The sequence below is a fragment of the Grammomys surdaster genome, unplaced genomic scaffold (genome assembly GCF_004785775.1).
Source record: "Grammomys surdaster isolate TR1022 unplaced genomic scaffold, NIH_TR_1.0 66, whole genome shotgun sequence".
NCBI classification, from domain to species: Eukaryota; Metazoa; Chordata; class Mammalia; order Rodentia; family Muridae; genus Grammomys; species Grammomys surdaster.
In genome coordinates, this window is record NW_021604568.1 from 5,156,101 (window position 1) to 5,179,013 (window position 22,913).

The 22,913-nt window shown below is 39.1% G+C and overlaps 1 protein-coding gene across 3 annotated transcripts in view; it reads left to right on the forward strand.

The window, feature by feature from the left end:
• The window catches only part of Btrc (beta-transducin repeat containing E3 ubiquitin protein ligase), a 176,632-nt gene that overhangs the window by 32,678 nt on the left and 121,041 nt on the right, over positions 1–22,913 (forward strand). For 2 of the 3 annotated variants that reach the window (XM_028776094.1, XM_028776103.1), the window contains exon 2: positions 13,719–13,760. The exons of the other annotated variant lie outside the window; for it this stretch is intronic. In XM_028776094.1, the coding sequence (XP_028631927.1) occupies positions 13,719–13,760 (42 nt within the window). The remainder of the gene's footprint in view (positions 1–13,718; positions 13,761–22,913) is intronic. 3 annotated transcript variants of the gene reach the window in all.

A 22,913-nucleotide genomic window follows, 5' to 3' on the forward strand; every position in this document is an offset into this window, starting at 1 on the left:
TAAAAGTACTGGTTGTTCTTCTATAGGTGCTAAGTTCAATTCCTAGCAACCACAGGGTAGCTCAGACTATCTATAATGTACTTCTCTCGTGCAGATGTACAGAAAGAGCACCCAGTATAAACAAACAAACAAAACTAAAAAATAAATTTCCACTTGTTTATTGCGTATGTCTACCCACACAGTATATCATAGCACATGGCGGTGTGGAGGTCATAAGACAGCTTGTATAAGTTGGTCCTCTCCTACTATGTGGGTCCTAGAAATCAAACTGAGCTTTTTCAGACTAGCTAAAAACATCCTTACCCACTGAGCTATCTCACTGTTTCTTGAGACAAGGTCTTGCCATTTAGCCCAGGCTGGCATTGATCTTGGGAGCTTCCTTACCCAGATTACAGGTATTATTGGCCACCAACCAATCCCCTGCCCCCAACTCTTTTAAAGTTTCTAGCTTTTGTTTTTTTTTTTTTTTTTTTTTTTAAGTTTTCTGTTCCATCCCAGCAGCTTTCATACTTTAGAAGCCGCTCTGTCTCAAGACTGTCCTGCCGAAGCTCCTGTGTGGTGGCAACGAAGGCCCGTGTCTCAGTTTCCAACTAAGAGTTCACACATTAGTTAGAGTGAGCAAAGTTTGTATTTTTTAAGTCTTGTGAGTAGTTTAGATATGTAAATTTATACTTGCATAAAAAATAGATATTTTAAATGATTATCATACTTAGAATTTTACTTTTTGGTATTTAGTGTTTTTACCTTAAAAGTTTTTCCTGAATAATATGTGTAGACATGGATTTCTTTAATTCAAATCCTTGTCTTTCAGCCAGGTGATTAGTGTTCGCCTTTTATCTCCACACCCAGGAGACAGAGACAGTGGGATCTCTGAATCTCTCTCTGGCAGGCCTGGGCTACATAGACCCTATCTCAGAAACAAAACAAGACAGACAAGGCAGGTTTGTGACTGTCTGTGTGGTCACTGTAGCTCCTACTGGGACTCAGACATGACACAGCCTGTGAGGGCATATGTGACTTGGAGCGCAGCGTCATTTGAAGTCCTGGAAGATGTGTTTGAGTTACAAAAGTGGTTCTAAAAATAGAAAAAATATTTTCAGATATGAGAACTACTTTTTAGAAATGTATTACTTTGGAATATATATAAAGTTTGGTCATCATCTTTGTCACAAGAGGCCTACTATAGGATAGTACTAAAATGTAGTGGTCTTACAGGTTTTTAAAGATTGAGGTTAATTATGCAGGTCAAATGTTATGATAAATACAAAATAGAAATTTGCCTTCGCTTTTTTTTAGTATGGTTTCAGCTTTTTTTGTTTGTTTTTTTGTTTTGTTTTTCGAGACAGGGTTTCTCTGTGTAGCCCTGCTGTCCTGGAACTCACTCTGTAGACCAGGCTGGCCTAGAACTCAGAAATCCGCCTGCCTCTGCCTCCCAAGTGCTGGGATTAAGGTGTGCACCACCCGGCTGGTTTCAGCTTTTATGGGTCAGGCTTTACAAAACATTCTTCACTCATCAGGTATTAGTTGGAGCTGATCAGAGAGTAGAAAAATGGAAAAATTGGTATGTTCCTTAATTTGTTAAATTCTACAACCATAAAGCTAAAAAACTTGGTATCTAAATCAATAAATAGCCTTCTAAGCCATTGGAATTACTCTGAGCACCATTCTAAGCAGGTCATGTGTGCGTGTTGTGTGTGTATGTACATGTGTATTTGTGCACACTCAACCGATTTGAATCCATATGGAAACCATGACTGAGTATTTTCCTCTGTTGATTTCTACCTTATTTCTTCATGTCTGTCTGTCTGTCTGTCTGTCTGTCTGTCTACCCACATACCTTATTTGTTTTGTGACACTCTCACTTGACCTGGGTCTTGATTGTTTGCCAAGGCTGAAAGATTGGTGAGCACTGGTTTACCTGTGTCTGCCCCTTCCAGTGGCTGTGCCCAGTCTTACCTGGGGCCGGTGTCCATGCTCAGCTTCTCGTGTTGACTCAGCTGTCTCCCAAGCCCACGACAGAGCTTTCCATTTGTTTGTTTTCAACTAACTGAAAGAGAATGGATAGCAAGGATCCACTTGTCACCCATTTGTGTTGTGGCGCTTTAGTATTCTGTACACCTTTTATTGATAAGTGACACATGATCCTCTAACATCAGATCAAGGGAACCACTGTCAATCTATATTACGGAAATTAGGAAAAAATTACCACCACCATCCCTTGTGTACTTTTCCCACATAGTGAATTTCAGATTCATTTGGGATACAGAATGAGGCCTTGTCTTAAAGTCAAACCAGGCTGGAGAGATGGCTCAGCTTTTTCAGAGTACTTGTTGTTCTTTCAGCTGGTGGAGTTAGGTTCTCAGCATCTATGAGGTGTAGCTCAGGGTGTAACACCAGCTCCAGGAGATCTGATGCCCTCTCCTGACCAAGGGTACCTGTATGCATGTGCAAATACACACACACACACACACACACAACATCACAATCTTAAAAACCAAACAAATGAAGAAAACCAAGCCAACCAAGCAAATGAACAGTAAAATAGCAAATGAGCTTGAGGAAATGATTGCTATGAAGACCTTTAAATTTGTTTTTCATACTCTGGTTTGGTTAAGTAAATTATAATTTTCAGTTCATTGTATTTTACAAACTTTATTAAATTATATAAGCTGTGATTAAAATTAAAATGTGCCTTGTTAATATGTGAAATTGTTTTCTAGTAAAAATAGTACAATATTATAAATAATCTTCTCTATGCCTGCAGGGAACTAATGGGAAATTTAGTAGCATCTGCGTTTTTTTAAAATAGTACTATTTCCGTTTTGTTTGTAAGCAGTAAGTATGTGTGTCTTACTGCTCACATGAATATGACTCTTTAAAGTACTGTTGGGGGACTTTATTTTTGTGTGCTGTTAAGGGATCTGAATTTAGTGATTGAAGATATTCATGATAAACCTTAATTGGAATCTTTTCCTCTCATACCTGTTCCTTCCTTCATCTTGTTTTTCTGTCTTTGTACACACATGGGGGCATGCCTGTGCATGCGAAGGTCAGAGGTCAGAGGACGGCTGGAGAGGTTGGTTCTCTCCTTCCACCGTGTAAGAACTGGGCGGCAAACTCAGTCTACATGCTTGACAGCAACCACCTTAGCACCAAAATACGATTATAATTTTATATTGTCAATTTTGAACAGTAATTGCCCTTTCTTTGACCTTTTTCTGAGTGTTTTTCTTGTGAGTTTTTGTAAACACTATTTATGTCATAAAGGTATTTAAACTATAAGTTTCTGCAAGGTCATTCTACCATAGAAAAAGTTGATTGTGAGGTTAAATGGCAGTTAGCAAGTAAAAGCCCCACTGCTGTCTCTGTGGTACTTCACATACAGCAAGTGAAGTTGGATTAGCACAGCAAAGGGGTTGGAACTGTCTTTATTCCTTTTTTACTTAAAAGAAAAAAATTAAATCTATTTTATATGTATACATGTTTTATTTGTATGTATGCACACACACCGTGTATATTTCTGGCACCTGCAGAAACCAAGAAGAGAAGAGCCATTAATTAATCTTTCTGGAGCCCCTTTCACCTCCCAACTACCACTACCACTGCTACTGCCACTGCTACTGCCACTGCTACTGTTACTGCTACTTTTTGGTTTTTTTCGAGACAGGGTTTCTATGTGTAGTTCTGGCTGTCCTAGAACTCACTCTGTAGACTAGGCTGGCCTTGAACTCTCGAACTCAGAAATCTGCCTGCCTCTGCCTCCCAAGTGCTGGGTTTAAAGGCGTGCGCCACCATCGCCCGGCCTTTTTTTTTCCTCCAAGACATGGTTTTTCTGTGTAGCTCTGGCTGCTCTGGAACTCGACCTGTAGACCAGGCTGGCCTTAAACTCAGAGTGCTGAGATTGAAGGTGTATACCACTATGCTTGTCTTTTTCCTAGATTTGTAGCTGCAGAACCAACTCTTCAGCTGTTTAACTGTTTTTAATCTTGATTCTTCTACTTGGGCTAGGTATTACTGGACACTTGCTTCCAGCTTGTAATTGTAGTGGTGTTCTTATATTTTGATTGGAGAACTATGTACCAAAATTAGTCACTGCTACTTGTAAACTAGGTTTAATAAGATAGATGTTAATTCTGCTTATTTACTGTTAAGAATATTTTAAATAAAAAAACCATTAAATTAGATTTTTAAAATCCCACCTTTTTATATGTATGAGTGTTTTGCCTCTGTAGCACATATACACAGTGTCTAGAGGCCAGGAGAGGGTATTGGATCCCCTGGAACAAGAGTTGCAGGTGGTTAATTGCCTACCATGTGTTTGCTGGGAATCAAATCCTGGGTCCTCTGGAAGACCAGCCAGTTTTCTTAACTACTGAGCCATCTCTCCAGCCTCTAGATGTTGTTTAGTTTTATATGATGAAAGTACTTATGAAAGTAACTCTTCCACCAAGATTTTAAAATTGAGTACTAGATATTTAATTAAAATTCCTATATAAATTCCATTATTTGCTTTCTTTTAGGGAAATCCAGTGTCCTTAAGAGCACAATCCTAAAACAAAGTCATTATATATTGGAGAAAAGCAGAAAGATTGTGTTGTTATGGCAAGTCAAATGGGGAAAATGAGAGTAGCATGGATAAGCTGCATCCTGTTGTCATAGTAACCATAGTTGTAAAATGGTTAAGGCTGGTTAAGAAAGGTTGTATTACAGTTTTAGTTTGTTGAAAGTAAGTAGTGAAATAAAAGATAGGGGATATGGGCCTATACACAAGTTAAATCTGGTGCCCTGAGTTGCTAGTGCCATTGTGTACAAGACGACTCTTGGTTCTTTCTGATTATATTTCTGATTATATATTGTTTTCTCAGATCATAAAAAAATGGCACAAAGGAAAGGTATATATAATAACGAGTGAAAGGGCTGTGAATAAGTCTTGTTGGCAAATTTAGAAAGAAATCAAAGTTAGAAGTTTTTATTCCTAAAATGATTTTTTAAAGTGTTATTTTCTCCCATTTCCTTTTCTTCATTTCTCAGCTAGTACTTAATTTTCATTCCTTTTCTTGTTGTAACATTTTAGTCATAAATGGTAAACTGTAACACAAATGTCTATGGTCATAGCAGTTTATAAAACCTTAGGTGTAGCATTTTGATTGCATATGAACAGATAGATGGATTTGGTGGTAAAATATAAGCATAATGTGTGTAAAAAATTTATTTCTGTCTTTCAAACTTTGTAATCAAAGGTTAAGTGTAATTTTAAATGCCATTATTTCTTTTACAACTTTTATTCATGCATTAAAGCAAAAATGCTTCATCCACCAGAGTGGAGACGTGTCAGGAATAAACCTGATGGAAGTGTTGTTCTTTGTTCAGCAACTGGCTGCTTGCACAGGTTTCTGTGGTAATGGAATTGACATCTTTGTATTGGAGTATTGATCTCTGCTGCTTTGTAGGTACTGTGTACAAAGTTGCTCAGTTACAATGTATTAAAGAACTCTAAGAGCAGTTTATATTGCAAATGAGATGGAAGGAGGAGTTCTGCAAGGCTAGGTACAGACACAGGCTGTAAATATCCATAAAGCTGTAGATTGTTTTTCTAAAAATTCACATCTAAAATGCTCATTGTCACCAACATTTCATTGCAAATAAATGATATTCCCTGAGCTGGCACTGCCTACTCTAATGTCATCCCTCTTACCCTCCTACAGGTTTATGTCTGTACTGTTGTTGTTGAAGCAAAGTTAGGTTTCAAGTAAAAATAAAGGATTGCATTTGCTTCAGATTAAGAAAAGGTACTTAAGTGATCTCTCCTGCTCTTTCTCTCTGGAAAAGGATAGTACATGCCCAAAACATGGTACAGGCTTCCCAAGAGAGAGAATAATTTATGTCTTTGTGTGTGAGTGTATGTGTGTGTATTTTGTGAAGTTTTTTAAAAATCATTTTAAAAAGACTGCATAGCTCTGGCTCAACTGGAATTTCCTATGTAGACCAAGCTGGCCTTGAACTTGCAGTGATTCTTCTGCTTATGTCTCCTGAGTGCACCAACATTACTCAGCTTTGAATTTTTACTTACTAATTTAGACGGTCTCACATAGCCAAGGTTGTTGAATTCACTATATAGCTGAATCTGTCCCTCCCCCTCTTCTCTCCTCTCTCTTGTTCTCCCTCCCTCTTTCCCTCTCTCCCAGTCCTAGCTGGCCTGGGACTTAGTATGGCCTCCTATTCATGGAGATCTGCCTCCTTTCGCCTCCTGAGTGCTGTGCTGAAATGAAAGGCTAGGACCTAACAGCCTTGAACTTTTTTGTGGGAAGAAGGGTTCTAAGACAAGGTCTCAGTATGTAGCTCTCGCTGTCTTGGAACTTATTATGTAGACCAGGCCCTTCTTGAACTCACAGAGATCTATTTGCCTCTTGATTGCTGGGATTAAAGATGTGTGCCTGTATGGCTAGCACACTTAAACTTTTGGTCTTTGTCACTCCACTTTGAAAGGTTACTATTATGGGCATATACTGCAACCAGCTTCCTTCCTTCCTTCCTTCCTTCCTTCCTTCCTTCCTTCCTTCCTTCCTTCCTTCCTTCCTTCCTTCCTTTGTAAGCTTCCCCATTCAAATTCATGGCCTCTTTCTAAAAACTTGTTGTAACATGTATATGAGTGTGCGTGTGTGTTTCTAAACACATAAATATAACCTACTCACGCGTGTTCTCACGGCTGACCAGTTGGTCAGCTCTTCCCTGAGGAGGACTGTGACTATACCTCCTGATGTCAGCATTCCTTAGTTCTCTGTAGTTCTTTGTGTAGGACTGAAGCCTTTGAGCTTTCCCTGTCCATGTTAGCATGTCTATTGGTATCTTCCTTGTTCAGGTCATGTGTATATGCAGCCATGCTGCTGAGACTTCATGGTTGCAGCTTCTGTCTTAGTTACTAGGAGTCAGAATCTCACAGCAAACTCCCTTGACCCCAAGTTGCAGAAGTACAACTCTGCATTTGATGAGTTGTAGTTTTCTGTTAATGGTCTTTATCTATTGCAAAGAGAAGTTTTCTTGGTAAGGGGTGAGGCCTAGACTTCTGTGAGTATAAAAACAGATATTTAGATGTAGTCAGGATTGTGCTGGTTTAGTAAAGTGGTAGTTACTAGTTCTCCTCTAAGATCCAAGACTCCCTGCTGGGGAGTTGGGTAGGTTTTCAGTACTAGGCAAAGGCCAAGTGTCATGTTCCCTGGTAAGTAACAAATATGAACATAATCTGACTCCCCATCCAGGGGGGAAATTTAGCAGGGGAATAGATGTATTGGCTCTCTGATTGCTTGATGTGTTGTGAGGATATTTTCTGTGATCCTCTTATACGTACTGGACCTTTTGGGCAGGTCTTAAGTTTAATTAGAGAGCTGTTTGGTGTGTGTTGGAAGAGAATCTTAAATGTAGTTTGTAAAACTGAAAATACTTTTTTTTTTTTTTTTTTGGTTTTTCGTGACAGGGTTTCTCTATGTAGCCCTGGCTGTCCTGGAACTCACTCTGTAGACCAGGCTGGCCTCTAACTCAGAAATCTGCCTGCCTCTGCCTCCCAAGTGCTGGGATTAAAGGCATGTGCCACCACTGCCTGGTCTGAAAATACTTTATATTAATGTCTGATGCAGGTTTTTAAATTGGCTTTCTGAAAATGGATGATAAACAGGGTAAATATTTGAAATGTACTAATTTGCGTCCTGGGTTATGATAAACTGAATTGTAAGATGGAGTTCTTTATTTTCCTGGAAGAAAGATTATTATAAGTATACTCCTTACTCTCCACCTCACACTTTCCTGTCATATTTCACTTGCTTCAGAAATACTTATTTTCTATCCTTCTTGTGAATATGTAACTCTTAATACTAATGTCCTGAGAGAGAGGAGATTTTCTTATCTAACCTCAATAATAACCACAGCATCACAGAAAATGTCCTCACAACACATCCAGCAATCAGAGAGCCAATAAATCTATTCTCCTGCTAAATTCCCCCCCTGGATGGGGAGGTTAGATTATGTTCATATTTGTTACTTACCAGGGAACATGACACTTGGTCTTTGGAATGGTTATTTATTTCATATATTGTAGCTGCCAATCAGCCAGCTATTTGCAAATAGTGGAGTAAACACTGCTGAAAATGAGTTCTTTTCTCTGTGGTACCCACTACATCAGGTGCAGTATGGTTATCTTTGTTTATGTAACCACTTATTTTCTTTCTAATGAGTAGGTAATTTTCTTTTCTTCATGAAAGTTAAGGAGCACCTGAGAGAGCTGGGAGACTTGGTTTACAGTCATTGAAATACTGTCTGTTGCCAGGTGATCCTTTCATGAGCAGACATTCCCTTTAGAAGAGACAGACAGCGCCTTCTGAGCTTCCCCAGCTCACCCACGGAGGGTTGCTCATACATAGAACTCAGCGGTTTGACCTCTTTGTTTGGAAAGGATCTTACTGAGGCTACTTGTAGACACAATAAGGGGGAGATAAATAAACAATCTGATATGCTAATCAGCCTGTCCTCAGTATGTGGTTTATTAACCTGGTACCAGCCTTTTCTGGGTCATGGCAGTATGCCTATGACACATTTCTTCAAATGTGTCAGCTCGTCAGTGGCAAAGCATGGCAAAGCATCTCTGCCATGGAGGACGGCTGCCTCCTCTGTGCGTTCCTGTATTCACAATCCAGGTGTTTTGTTTTTTTGTTTTTTTTTTTTGGCTTTTCGAGACAGGGTTTCTCTGTGTAGTCCTGGCTGTCCTGGAAGTCACTCTGTAGACCAGGCTGGCCTCGAACTCAGAAATCGGCCTGCCTCTGCCTCCCAAGTGCTGGGATTAAAGGCATGCATCACCACTGCCTGGCTCGCAACCCAGTTTTCTTTGCCTGTTTCTCTCCTCTTCATTCCTTCCCTGTCTTCCATCGCTCAGACATGCACATAGCCTGACCTTCCCAATGAGAACTGTGATCATTGGAAGTGTGTGTATAGGTAGGCCAGCTCTTCATTTCTTAAACCTTCAGCTGTTGGCCTACTTATTTAAAATAATATTTAATGCAGTAAAGTTTAGGGTAATAAGAAATTTGGACATTTTCTTTTCTGTGGCTTATTGAAATGAGATTTGACTTGATTTTTTTTTCCCAAGACAGGGTTTCTCTGTAGTCTTGGTTGTCTTGGAACTCACTTTGCAGACCAGGCTGGCCTCGAACTCACAGAAATCTGCCTGTCTATGTCTCTCAAGTGCTTGGATTAAGGGTGTGCACCACCATTGCCTGGCTTGACTGGATTTTTTAAACTTGACTTTAATACAGTAAAATTGCAATCTAACCAAATAATCTTTTGTGGTTATTAAACAAAAAACTTTGTAATTTGAGGTGATTGCAATTTTTCTATGTGAAAATGAGCACTTACAAAATACAGGGATCTGGGGCTGGAGAAATGGCTCAGCGGTTAAGAGCACTGACTGCTCTTCCAGAGGTCCTGAGTTCATTTCCAGCAACCACATGGTGGCTCACAACCATCTGTAATGGGATCTGATGCCCTCTTCTGGTGTGTCTAAAGATGGCTACAGTGTACTCGTACACATAAAATAAATAAAATCTTTAAAAAAAAATACAGGGATCCAAAGCAGGTAATTTTTAAGTGGCATGGCAAAGAAAATGTGAATAAGCAGACTTTATTCTCTTCTAGGAAAAATAAGATACTGTCTACTTGTGTCCATAAATTTGTTCATTAAGCTTGTTTTCCTGCACATGTGTATTAAAATGTGTGTGTGTCCATGTGTGTGCATGCACTCTAGAGAAAGGGAGTCAGGAGAGGAGGTTGGATTTCATTATGTAGCTCTGACCTGGAACTCCTTATGTAGTCCAGGCTAGCCTCAAAATCACAGAAATTTGCCATCTGTTTCTGAGTGCTGGGACTAAAGGGTGGGCTGCTTGACTAGCAGAATGACTTTTAAAAAAAATCTCGCCGGGCGGTAGTGGTGCATGCCTTTAGTCCCAGCACTTGGGAGGCAGAGAACCTTACAGTGTGGCAGAAGAGGACCTTGAACTTCTGACCCTCCGTCCCCTTTTCTCCTGTTCTGGGATTACAAGTGTGTGCCACTGCTCAAGGTGCTGGGAATGATCACAGTTCTCACTGGGAAGGTCAGGCTGAGTGCATGTCTCAGCAATGGAAGACAGGGAAGGAATGAAAAGGAGAAACAGGCAAAGAAAACTAGGTTGTAAATACAGGAACGCACAGAGGTGGCAGCCGCCCTCCATGGCAGAGACAATTTGCCACACAGGCAAACACGTCTTCCAAATGACCTACATCCCCAGCCCTAAATCACTTTTTTGGTATTGAAAATATTTAGTCTCTAGATAATGCTATGATGCCTTGTTGTCTGCTAATGTTTAACATTTTATCTAATTTTAAAAAATAGTTATTTTATTTTTCCAAATTCAACAGTCTTAATTTCTATGCTCCTTAGCTTCCTCACTGTTAAAATGTTTCTAACAGTTTCTTACAGATATAGTTCTGCATCTGTAATTGAAGTCAGTATTCTAATACAGATGTTTAGAATCCCAGTTGTTAATTCCACCACAAAGCTTGGTAGATAGAAAGGGGGTGGGGGGAAATCTCCTTAATAGAAGGGAGGGAAGTAGCTCCCGGTGCTTCCTTAGAACATTGCAGTTCAAGCCTGGCTACCTTCTAAAGCATTCGTCCCTTATTATTTATTAAGGACACAGTTAGTCAGTTCTAACCATCTGATAAACTAGAATTTTGAACAAACAAATGCTTTAAAATTCTAATAACTGTGCATAATCAGTAAATTATTCTTACTTGAATTTCCATGGCTGTGCAGAGGAAGGTTCCTAAGTACATAATTGCATAAGAGAGCCACCCAGATTTCAGAGGAGCCATTCCAGTGAATTGTGTAAATAATATGCTTTAAAAACACAACCTCCTCATATATGAATTTAGATTTTCCAGATATGGAATAGCTTTGCACCTGTGAGATTAGAACACAGCCCTAAAAAGGCCTTCCTAATTATAAGCTTACCAGAGAGACTAGAATGACCCAAAGCAAATTAATACATAGATTTTTTCAACTTTCTATAAAACCATTTTCACTGTTCTGTTTTAGTTCAGAAAACAAAACATCTTAAAAGCCACTGGCAAGAGACAAGAACCCTAGCATATATGAAAATATTTTTTATATCAGCATTCTAATTTTCTTAATTGCCTAATGCTTATGTTTTACTTTTATTTGTATTAATATAAATTATATCTGGCACTTGATAAATTTACTATAAGATTTCCCAAAACTGGGGAAGTGTGGGCAGGGAAGGTCAGAGGAATTCAAGGTTCTCTTTGTCTATGTAGTAAGTTCCAGGCCAACCTAGGATAAAGAGACACTGTCTTAAAAAAGTTTTCTGGGGCTGGAGAGATGGTTCAGCAGTTAAGAGCACTGACTGCTCTTCCAAAGGTCCTGAGTTCAATTCCCATCAACCATATGATGGCTCACAACCATCTGTAATGGGATCTGATGCCCTCTTCTGGTGTGTCTGAAGACAGCTACAGTGTACTCATATACATAAAATAAATAATAAATAATTTAAAAATTAAAAAAAGTTATATAATAATCCACGTGTTCTAAAGTGGACATGGCTTCCCAAGGTGATAAATAAAGAACAGATGAGTTCTGTGGGCATATCAAGCTAGCAACAGTTTAATCCTAATTTGGGCAGCATTGTCTTTCTTTTCATGTCTTCTTTTGTAGCCTGTACTGGCCTTGAATCTGCTAATCCTCCTGCTTCCCAAGTGCTGAAGTCAGAGGTGAGCAGAATCCATGCAGGGCTTTGTCCACTGCTTTCTAAATGTTTATAAATATTAGGGTGTGGGGACTGACCAGGAGTGGTGGTGCACACCTTTAATCCCAGAACTCTGGAAGCAGATACAGATGGTCTCAGTGAGTCTAAGGCCAGCTTGGTGTACATAGTAAGTTACAGGACAGCCAGGATACCATAATGGACAGATCCTGTTTCGGAAACAAACAAGCAAACAAAAATGTGGGGGCTGGAGAGATGCCTCTTAGTGGTTAAGAGCACTTGTAGAGGACCTGGCCTTAGTTCCCAGAACCCACATGACTGTGTACAACCATCTGTAACTCTAGTTCCAGGGGATCCAGTGCCTTCTGCCCTCCATGGACACCAGACACACACACAGATATACATGGAGACAAAACAGCCACACACACACACACACAAAATCATTAAAAAAAGTACCCGTAGAACACTTTAACATGTTAAAATGTGGCTAACTTTTTAAATTTCATGTTTTCTATGAGATAAAAGCTCTTTGGAATTATGTGTCTTTATCAGTTGCTTCTTGTTTCAAATGTCAAGTTGCTTAATTCTCCTTTAAGTAAGGATGGTCAACTATTAAAGGGTGGAGATAGTTCGTAGAACTAAAGGGAAGATGGGCAGTCAAGTCCCATAAGGACTAGAGCCAAGTATCAAATATCTTTAGATCCCAAGACAGTGATTTTTCCATGTCTATATGTCGCTGGATATTGTCAATATTTTGTTGAAGTTTTTTTGCTTGTATGCTTGCAGTCTTCATTCTGCTACTGTTTGCATTCATTCGATGAGTTTTAAACTTGTTTTCAGTTCTTACATTTCCACTTTATTTATTGTTTCTTTTGCAAGTACATTTTATTTCAAAAATTTTACCCTTAGTTATTGAAACGTTTTCATTCTAGCTATATTTTTACCATTTATTTCAACATCTATTATTTTGGTATTGGCATTTGCTGACAAAGCTGAAATTTCTTCCTTTTTGGTATGTAAATTTGGTTTATCATTGACACTTCTTGTTTGGTTTTTGAGACAGTTTCTCTGGGTAGCCCTGCCTGTCCTAGAACATGCTCTGTAGACTAGGCTGGACTCAAACTCAGATTTGCCAGCTTCTGCCTCTCAATGATGGGATTAAAGTTGAGCACCACCACCTGACTATCATTGGCACTTTTAATATTACAAGGCTCTGCATTTTATTCTAATCTGATTAATAATGTTTTTTTTTATATATATAGCCATTTTGTCCATAGTGATGCACTCTTGTAATCGCAATGTTTAGGGGAGGCTATGATAAGAGGATTGTGAATTTGTGGGCTTACTGTCTATTGCAGTAAGAAAGCCTCTGCAGATGGCATTGAGATTCACTCTGCATGATACTTGCTGGCTACCCTGGGGTCTGGCTGGTGGTCTGTCTAATATCTCAGTTCTAAGAGTCTTTAGCTTGCATCCACCTGTTTGTACTTCTCAGTGAACACTGGAATCAGTAATGCTATAGGATTGCTTTCCTGGTGTCTTCCTCAGTGCAAGGATCAGTCCTGTCTGGGTTCTTAGGGCTACTAATTTCAGTCCTGCATCTAGAAAAGCAGCGCTTTATTTAAGCCTGAAAATGTTATTGCATCTGAGAATAAATGATGAGAGGAATGAGGGGTGGGAGTTGGGGATGATGGAAACAAGGGAGGAAGCTCTGAACCCTCCCCTTTACCAAATTAAATAGAAAAAGGCCTCTATTTCAGAGTTTTGGGTGACTTTTGTCATGGGATGGCTTAGAGAGAATGCAGTGAATTTAAAGTAAAAGATGAGTTTTTTATTCTCTCAAGATACCCTACAGAACTTGAAGTCAGGCTTTTTTTGGAGCCTTTGCCTACACTGATGCTCACTTTTGGGTTTCAGGCTGCAGTTCCGGCTGGTGGATATTGGAGGAATAATAAAAAGGTAAATTCACTGTTGGTTCAGTACTATGTTAAAGTCTTCTTCCCCACCCACTTGCTAATGTTTATTTTTTAGAGTCCTCCATATTTGCTCCCTATATTCTGCCATTTGTGTTAGTTGCATTCCATGGGAGATACAAGAGGGAGCTTACTGTGTCATGCATGGAACCAAGACCCCTTGATTACACTCTCATTATTTATGCTGCTCAGCAGTACATCCTGCAGCGTCATTCTTCTGAACTGGTCATGGTCCACCTTAAGCTGTGCCATGGTAACAGAGTGCTTTCAGGCGTCTGTTACTGTACTTGATGGGTGTGGTGCCTGAGGTTCAGTCATCAGGTCAAGTTCACTTACTGCAATCTTCACTTCAAGTACCTGAAGGATAAGTGTTAAAATCTCAAACTATGGATGCAGAATTGTATGTCCTCCTTCCCTCTCTCCCTCTCTCCCTCTCTCCCTCCCTCCTTCCCTCCTTCTCTCCTTCCCTCCCTTTGTCATTCCCTCCTTCCTTCCCTTCTCCTCTTTTGTGCATGATACTGATTTCTGGGCCTCACACAGTAGATAAGTATTCTACCACTGAGCTATATATTCTATTTTGCTTCTTATCATTTAGAACTTTTGTTGTTAGGGAGATTGGAATACTTTGAAATTTTGAAGCAATTTCAAGGATGTGAAAAAAGCAATTCACATTTTTCTAATATATTTTGACTGAGTATACTATCATTTCAACATGAATTCAGTATAAAGTTGTTGATGGTGTTTTACCTTTACAAAATAAATTCAGTAGGTATTTAAACAGCTATATTTAGAACGTATCATCATTCAAGTCCATAGTTGCCATGTGTGACTAGTGTTTTGTATTATGTAGTATACACACACACATACACACACATACACACACACATACACACATACACACATACACACACATACACACACACATACACACATACACACACACACATACACACACATACACACACACACATACATACACACACACACACATACACACACATACACATACACACATACATACGCGCACACACACATCTAAATGTAGATATTGACAGGATTAAAACATCCATTTTTCTATTTGTCTTATCTGTTTTTAAACTTGTCTTTAATGGATTAGTCATTTTTTGGTATTCTGTTTCTTTTGTTGGCATACTAGGAATTTTGTTTTAATTGTTCCCCTAGAGGTTAAAATATCCTTTTGTTTGTTTGTTTGTTTGTTTTAAAAAAGCCAAGGTCTTGCTCTGTAGCCCAGGCTAGCTTTAAATGTATCCTTCTGTTTCAGCTTTCTGAATGTGTGAGCTATAGATGTCCATTTCCATGCCCTGTAATATGCATTTAAAAATGTTCATCATAGTTAAAATTATTTCCATTATACCATGTAAAGTTTATTACCTGTTACGTAGTTTCTATTTCTCCCCCACAGCAATTGCCAGTCAACATCCTGTCTATATGTGTTTCCTGTTCTATATATTTCATATTTTGCTTCTGGCTTTTTTTTTACCCAGTATAATACTTTCTGGGTTCATGTTATAGCATGTATCAACTTGTTTTTATTACCTAATACTGTTTTATTTAACATATAGAACAATTTCTTTTATTCACTTAATTATCTAGGCCATTTGAACCTTTTGACTATTTTGAAAAACTACTGCTGTGAATATATGTACATGTATGTGATTGAGTGCTTATTTTCAGTTGTTTCATGTGTATATATGAGTAAGCAGGATTGCAGTGTAGTCATATGGTTATTCTATATTTACCTTTGAGAGATTAGCCAAACTTGTTTCCACAATTTCTGAACTATTTTGTATTTTCTCCAGAAACATGTTAAAGGTTCCTGTTTTTTCATACTTTGTACTCTGAGTTTTTGTCCCGATATTGTTTTGTACTTTGACGTGAGGGCACATACCTCTGGTCGTCTTGGCCTCTTACTGAGGAGTCTGCTTGGCTCCATGTCTTTTAAGTTGCCTTGCCACTTGGATGTATGTTCTGATTTTCATTTCCTAATGTTGAACAGTCTTTTTGTGTGTTTGTTATCATTTGCATATCCTTGTAGAGTAGCGGCTCTCAGCCTTCCTAATTTTGTGACCCTTTAATACAGCTCCTCATGTTGAGGTGACCCCAACCATAAAATTATTTTTGTTGCTACTTCATAACTGTAATTCCGCTGTTATGAATTGTAACATAAATATTGGATATGCAACTCCTGTGAAAGGGTAGTTCAACCCCCTAAAGGGGTCATGATCCACAAGTTGAATACCACTGTCACAGAGAGATCCTCAGGGGTTTTTGCCCATTTTAAAATTGAGTTACTTGCCTTTTGTTGTTATTGTTGTTGAGCTATAGAAATTCTCAAGCTTCTGGATTCAGGTGATCCTTCTGTCTCAGCTTCCAGAGTGTTCCTCCTAAGAATCTCATTTTACTTTTACTCCTCCTTGTCTTCCACCTCCTTTTCTTCTTCTCTTCTCCTCTTCTTCCTCCTCCTACTCCTCTCCTCTCCCCTCCTTTCTGTTGTTGTTGTCATCATCACACCAGGGATTGAACTCAATGCTTCCTACATATAAGGCAAGCTTTGAACTTTGCTACATCTATTTTGCACAAAAATTATTTGTGTGTCTGTGTCTACGTATGTGTAGAGACTAGAGGTCAGTTTCAGGTATTACTTCTCAAGCACCCTTTACTTAATTCTTTGAGGCAAGATCTCTCATTGGTTAGCCAGGAGCACACCATAGGCTGGCTGCTCAGTGAGCCCAGGACTCTGCCTGCCTCCACCTTTTCAGCCCTGGTATTTGTAAACACATACTACCATGTAACTTTTACATGGGTGTTGAGACCAAGCTCAGGGCTTCATGCTTACACAAGCACTTTACTGTGAGTTACTCACAGAGCCCCCAGAAGCATTTTCTGCTTGTTTTTTTGCCCTTCCCACCATGTCTTCTCTGTGACTAATTATATATATATGTTACGCTATATAGATACATGTCGCATTAGTTCATAGTTTAAAAGTCATTGAGGTTTTGTTGGTTTTTTTTTTAATGACTTACTAATTATTTTTATGTAAATTGGTGTTTTGCCTTCATGTATGTTTGTGTGAGAGTCTCAGATGTACTGTAACTGGAGTTACAGATAGTTTCGAGCTGCCATGTAGGTGCTGGGAATTGAACCCCGGTCCTCTGGAAAGGTGGTCAGTGCTCTTACCTCTGAGCTGTCTCTCCAGCCCTGTTATTTTCTTGGTCTCCACCTCTTGGTGAGTAGCACTGTGTATTGCTATCTTTCTTTCCTGCTTGCTTGCTTTCTCTCTTCCTCTGTGTATTGGTATCTTTCTTAACCGGTTGCTTGCTTTCTCTCTTCCTTCTATTTTTTAAATTTTTGTTTTTTGGTGTTGGTTTTAGTTTTTAGAGACAGGGTTTCCCTGTGTAGCCTTGGGTATCCTAAAACTTGCTCTGTAGACTAGGCTGCCCTTTAACTCAGAGATGCCTGCCTCTGCCTAAGGACCAAAAGTGTGTGTGTGCCTACCAACTTAATTTTCATATTTTTACTTTTTCACTTTTTTCTCTACAGTGTTTAATCTGTAGGCAAAAAAAAAAAAAAAAAAAAAAATCCTATCTTGTAAAACTACCTTTTCAGCTTCTGTATTTTTCTTTTGGAAACTTCTCACTTTGTTTTGAGACAGGATGGATCTTGCTACGTTCCAAACTGTTCTTAGCTTCTTGAGTGCCAGGATTGCAGATTTGTGCCACCATGTTCACCTTCAATTTAGTTTGGACACTGAATGTTATATTTATTCGACATCCATATTTCTTTTCTTCTTAGAAATTACTGAGCTTATTTTGCAAATCAGCTTTATGCTGTTGTCATGGAGTCTTGAGATTTGTTAGGATAGATTTCATGTGGCTTTTTTCCTGGTAGAGTTTCTCAGTATAAATGACTTAGCTTCTTGGGGCTAAGTTGCATGTTTAGTTTCTTTTGAATGTCTCATTTAGGTTTCTTCAGTCTGGCTGGTCAGAACAGAAGAGCTTCCACCCCCATCCCCCACTCCCAGGGTTTGGGGCATACTCAAGAACAGACTTGAGGGTCTCATGATCTAGCCCACATTTATCCTCCTTGTCTTCTTGTGTTGGGATTAGAGATGTGAACTACTATCCCCTACCAGAATTTTTTTTAAATGGCTTTTTTTTTTTTTAAGTCTTCATTAGCTCAGGAGTCTTGACCGTTACATTGAGATCTATCTTATGCCTTAGCTTAGACTCCGGCCTCTTAAGTTTTTTTCATGTCTGTCTCTTTTCAAATATATACATTTTATCCTCCATCTGTCTCCTTCATTCTGTTATATTTGGTCAATTAAAGTGAAATGCTTACATAATATACAACATATTTTCATACATACAATCATTGTGAAGTGTTTGCCACAATCATGCTTACTAACATGCCTTTAATATTAATAGGAATCATTTAATATCTTTGATTTTTGGAGTCACAACTCTTGGCACAGCTGACCTGGCATCTCTACTTTAAGATCTCTCACAGGGACAAAAGTCTTGATCAAGGATGTTGTCTAATTGAGGATGTTGTCTTGATTGAGGAAGGACTAACTTCCAAGCTTTCCAGGTAGTTGGCAGAATTCTTTTCTTCAAGGGCTATTGGACTGAAAGTCTTGTTTCTTAGCTGGTGGTTGGCTGAAGGCCACTCTTTATTCCTTGCCACGTGGATTTCTTGCTTCATTAAATCATGCAGGCCAAGCAGGCTATTCAGTCTTTAAGATGGTAGTTAACTTTATGTAACCTAATCATGGTGTCTTATTACCTTTGCCAGACTCCTCTAGGATCAGGATTTTAGGCCCTCCCCACACGAGGAGAGGGGTTGACTAGGGCTTGGACAGTAGGAGGCAGAAGCCATTGGGGAACGTGTTAAAGTTTGCTTCCACAATTGTAATCCGCTCTCACTATTGATGTTTAGACTGTTAAATGTTAAGGACACAGTTTTTGAATATTTACCATGGCTAGATTAAATGGCTTGTTGTTGTTTTGTTTGTAATAGAAGAAAGTTTATTTAGGGATCGTGTTTTCATAGGGTTGGAGTCCATAATGCTGCCTAACACAGGCAGCAGGGGCAGCTGACTAGGGCAGCTGTTGAGAGCTCACATCTTGAGCTTCAAGAGGCAAAGAGAACATTGGGGATTTTAAAGGCATGAATCATATCCTTGAGGAACAATCTGGGCAATCTAAGAGAAGAAGCAAATATGTAATAACTTATAGTAATATTGCAGTAGCACTAAAGCCTATGTCTGAACGTTTGTAAACATTTAAAAAAAACATTAATAGCACATATTATCTGATCTAGTGTTATTTTTATACTTTCCCTTGTAGTTATTGCATTACTTTCTCCCTTAAATAGAGTATAAATTTGTGGATAGTGTAGAACACTTGCTTATCATACTCTGGATTCAATTCTTTGAACTCTGTGTGTGTTTGTATGTGTGTTTGTAAGTAAGAGAGAGAGAGAGACAGACAGACACACACACACACACACACACACACACACACACACACACGGATTGAGAGAGAAATACAGACAGACAGATTTCTCCCATCGCCATTTACTCAGTGTAGTGTCCTTTAAAAAGAACAGTAATAACTTTTTAAATGAAATACTTTGTTAAGGAAAGCACAATTTTTTAGTAAACACTTTCTGTCTGATAGACTTTAGCTCTCTCTTGTATACACACCTGTGAGGACTAAGTATTTGATTGGTGGATGAGCTTGCTGTTGTTATAGACTCTAGGCCATATTATCTTACCAGAACTGTTTGAAATGGGATTGGCATTCTTGAAAACTGTTTGTTTGGTTTGGTTTCTCTGTACAGCCTTGGCTGCCCCAGAACGAACTCTGTAGACTAGTCTGGCCTGGAATATAGAGAACCTTTTTTGCCTCTGCCTCTGCCTCCTCTGAGCACTGGGATGAAAGGTGTGCACCACTGCCTTGCAGAAGCCTGTTCTTTCTTACTAGTACATTTTGCAGCTTTTAGAACCTTTATTTAATTTTTCTACAGTTTTATATAATAAGCAAAATGGATTTGATCATCTGACATGACAGTTTTGTTTTCGGAATAAACTAATAAATGAGCTTCCTAAATGTTGCTAACTGATGGATTGGCAAGTGAGATGGTTCAGCAGCAAAGGTGCTTGCTGCGAAGCTTGACAACCTGACCCAGGACCACATAGTAGGACAGAATTGATTCTCCCTAACTGGGCCTCTGCCCTCCACATGCATAACATGGCATGCACACTCTCTCACAATAAATAAGTAGTTAAATAAGTGGAATTTTAAAGGCAAGCATTGGCTTTGTAAGTTAGAACCTGAGTGTCTTGCAAGGACTATGAGATACTATTTCTCTTTGCCTGAAGTTTTTAGTTGATACAGTAGAGGAAAGGGAATTCTTTACTATGGCTTAAGGATACATAAACTCTCAATGCAGCTTTCTATTGTTGATTATTATAGCTTCTATTACTCCTAGAAGTTGACCAACAGGGATCTGAGTTTAGGAGATTTTGTCATTCAGTTTTCATATAGTAAATGCTGAGTGAGGCCAGCCCTTTGCCTGCAGGGCCCTTTATCAGTGAAGAGAATCTGTGGCAGTCAAGTGTGAGGGAGGAGTAAAGATTCTCAGAGATCTCTCAGAGTAGATTTGAACTTGATAGGCACATGATGATGAATTCCTGAAGCACCAGACATATTTTGTTGCAACATTTCAGTCTTTTTTTTCCTCATTCTTTGATTTAGTAGAAACTTGTTTAGCAGCCCCCTCTATTTTGCATAGGCTGTTTATTTTTTTTAATTTATTTTTAAATTGTGTGTGTGTGTGTGTATGTATGTGTGTAAACATGAGTGAGGGTGGAGGCACAAGATTATGGATCGAAGACATAAGAGAGAGTTGGATCTTTGGGCTGGTGGTTGTAAGCTGCCTAGTGTGGGTGCTAGGAAACAAATTCTGGTCCCTGGAAGAATGGCAAGTACTTGTAACTGTTGAGCCCCATCTCCAGCCCCTCCCCATATATATAAAGTGTTTTGTCTACTTGTGTGCCTAGTACCATCAGAGTCAGAAGAGGGTATCAGGTCCCTTGTAACTGGAGTTATAGACAGTTTAGAGCCACTATCTGTGGTGCTGGGAACCCCAACCTGAGTCCTTTGCAGGAGTAGTGAGTACTCTTACAATGAGTACTGAACCATTTCTCCAGCCCACATAAATACAACAACAACAACAACACCACACACACACACACATATACACATACACACACACGTTTTAAAAGCTGATGGACCTGTGAGGTTGGACCCATTGTTTAGTTTAAATAAAGTATTGCAGTTTTTACTTTCCGTAGGTTTTAAAAATGTTTTTAATTTTAGTTTATTTTTACTTACTGTGTTTTGTGCATATGTGCACGTGCCATGGTCTCAGGGGATGGAATGCAATTTTTCAGACTCACCAAGCGCTTGCTCACCAGGCGCTGTTAACTTGCTGTGCCATCTCCTTGGTCTAGTTTTCTACTGTTGTGCCAAGGAGAGTCATTCTGGGTGAAGTTAGATAGAAGACGAGCTGAAGAACTAGGCCTGTCCTGTCCAGAGTTGAGTTTACACAGGATGAGATGTAATCTACTAACCGAGGCGTTGAGTTTACCCAGGAAAATCATTTAAGGAGTGTGTCATTCAGGAGTTATTTAATGATTAGTAAAAGTTAAATACTTAAATTTGGGAATGTAGTTGTAGTTGTTGGATTGAAACACACACACCTCATTTTTCTATTTAAAAAGTTGAGGATTGCCGGGTGGTGGTGGCGCACGCCTTTAATCCCAGCACTTGGGAGGCAGAGGCAGGCAGGATTTCTGAGTTCGAGGCCAGCCTGGTCTACAGAGTGAGTTCCAGGACAGCCAGGGCTACAGAGAGAAACCCTGTCTCGAAAAAAAAAAAAAAAAAGGGGGGCTGGAGAGATGGCTCAGTGGTTAAGAGCACTGACTGCACTTCCAGAGGTCCTGAGTTCAAATCCCAGCAACCACATGGTGGCTTACAACCATCTGTAATGAGATCTGATGCCCTCTTCTGGTGTGTCTGAAGACAGATACAGTGTATTCATATATAATAAATAAATAAATCTTTAAAAAAAAAAAGTTAAGGATTTGGAGCATGGCTCAGTGGCAAAGAGTTATCTTAGAATGACCCTGGGGTTGACCCACAGGAAAAGAAGTTGGGAGGATGGGAGACAATTAGAAATTTAAATTTACAAAGAGAAAAAGGCCAGCCCAAACCTTAGTTAGAAAACTATGTGCTTAAAGTGTCAGCCTTTCCTGGCCTCAGACACATAATCTTGCTTTAGCTTTCCACAAATTGGGATTACTGGCATGTGCCAGCATGCCTGGATTTTCAAACATTTTTTTGGTCCTAGGTATAGAACCTAGGGCCTCACACACTTGGGAAGCATCTACCACTGAGCTCCATCTCCAGCAACTTCTTCTGTTTTCTTTTAGATATGATATTGCTAAGTTTCCCAGACTGGCCTTAAACTCACTCCTCCTGCAGTAGCCTCCAGTAGCTGGGATCACAGGCCTGTCAGTTCCATCAAGGGCAATATTATTAAATGATGGACAGAGCACATATTATATCTTTGTTTAAAATTGACCCATAAACTTTGGCAACTCTCATTGGGCAATTTAGGCAGCATCTACGAGTATGAGTAAGATTAATTATTGTAATACAAACCAATTTGAAAATTGGTTTTTAAATTGAGCCATAATATATAAAATCTTATGATAATGTACAAATCTGACTATATTCAAGTGCAGTTTTCTTACCCATACCAATTGTCTTGTAATAATTGAGAATGCATCCTCTGTGTGGTGTTTGCAAGTTAATACTATTTGGAAATCACACTGGTATACTTGTGGCTTCCCTGGGTGCATGTGGTTCATTATTGATCATAATGTTATTTTGGAATTTTAGTCTAAGTAGGTGGGGTAAGCTCCTTTCAGACTTTTAATTGTTGGAGGAGTTTTGGTGGAGGATTGGGTCTATGAATGAGAAGGAGCATTAGAATTAACACAAATGAGGCTCAGGTAATAATTCATCAATTGGTAACAGTAGCATAGATT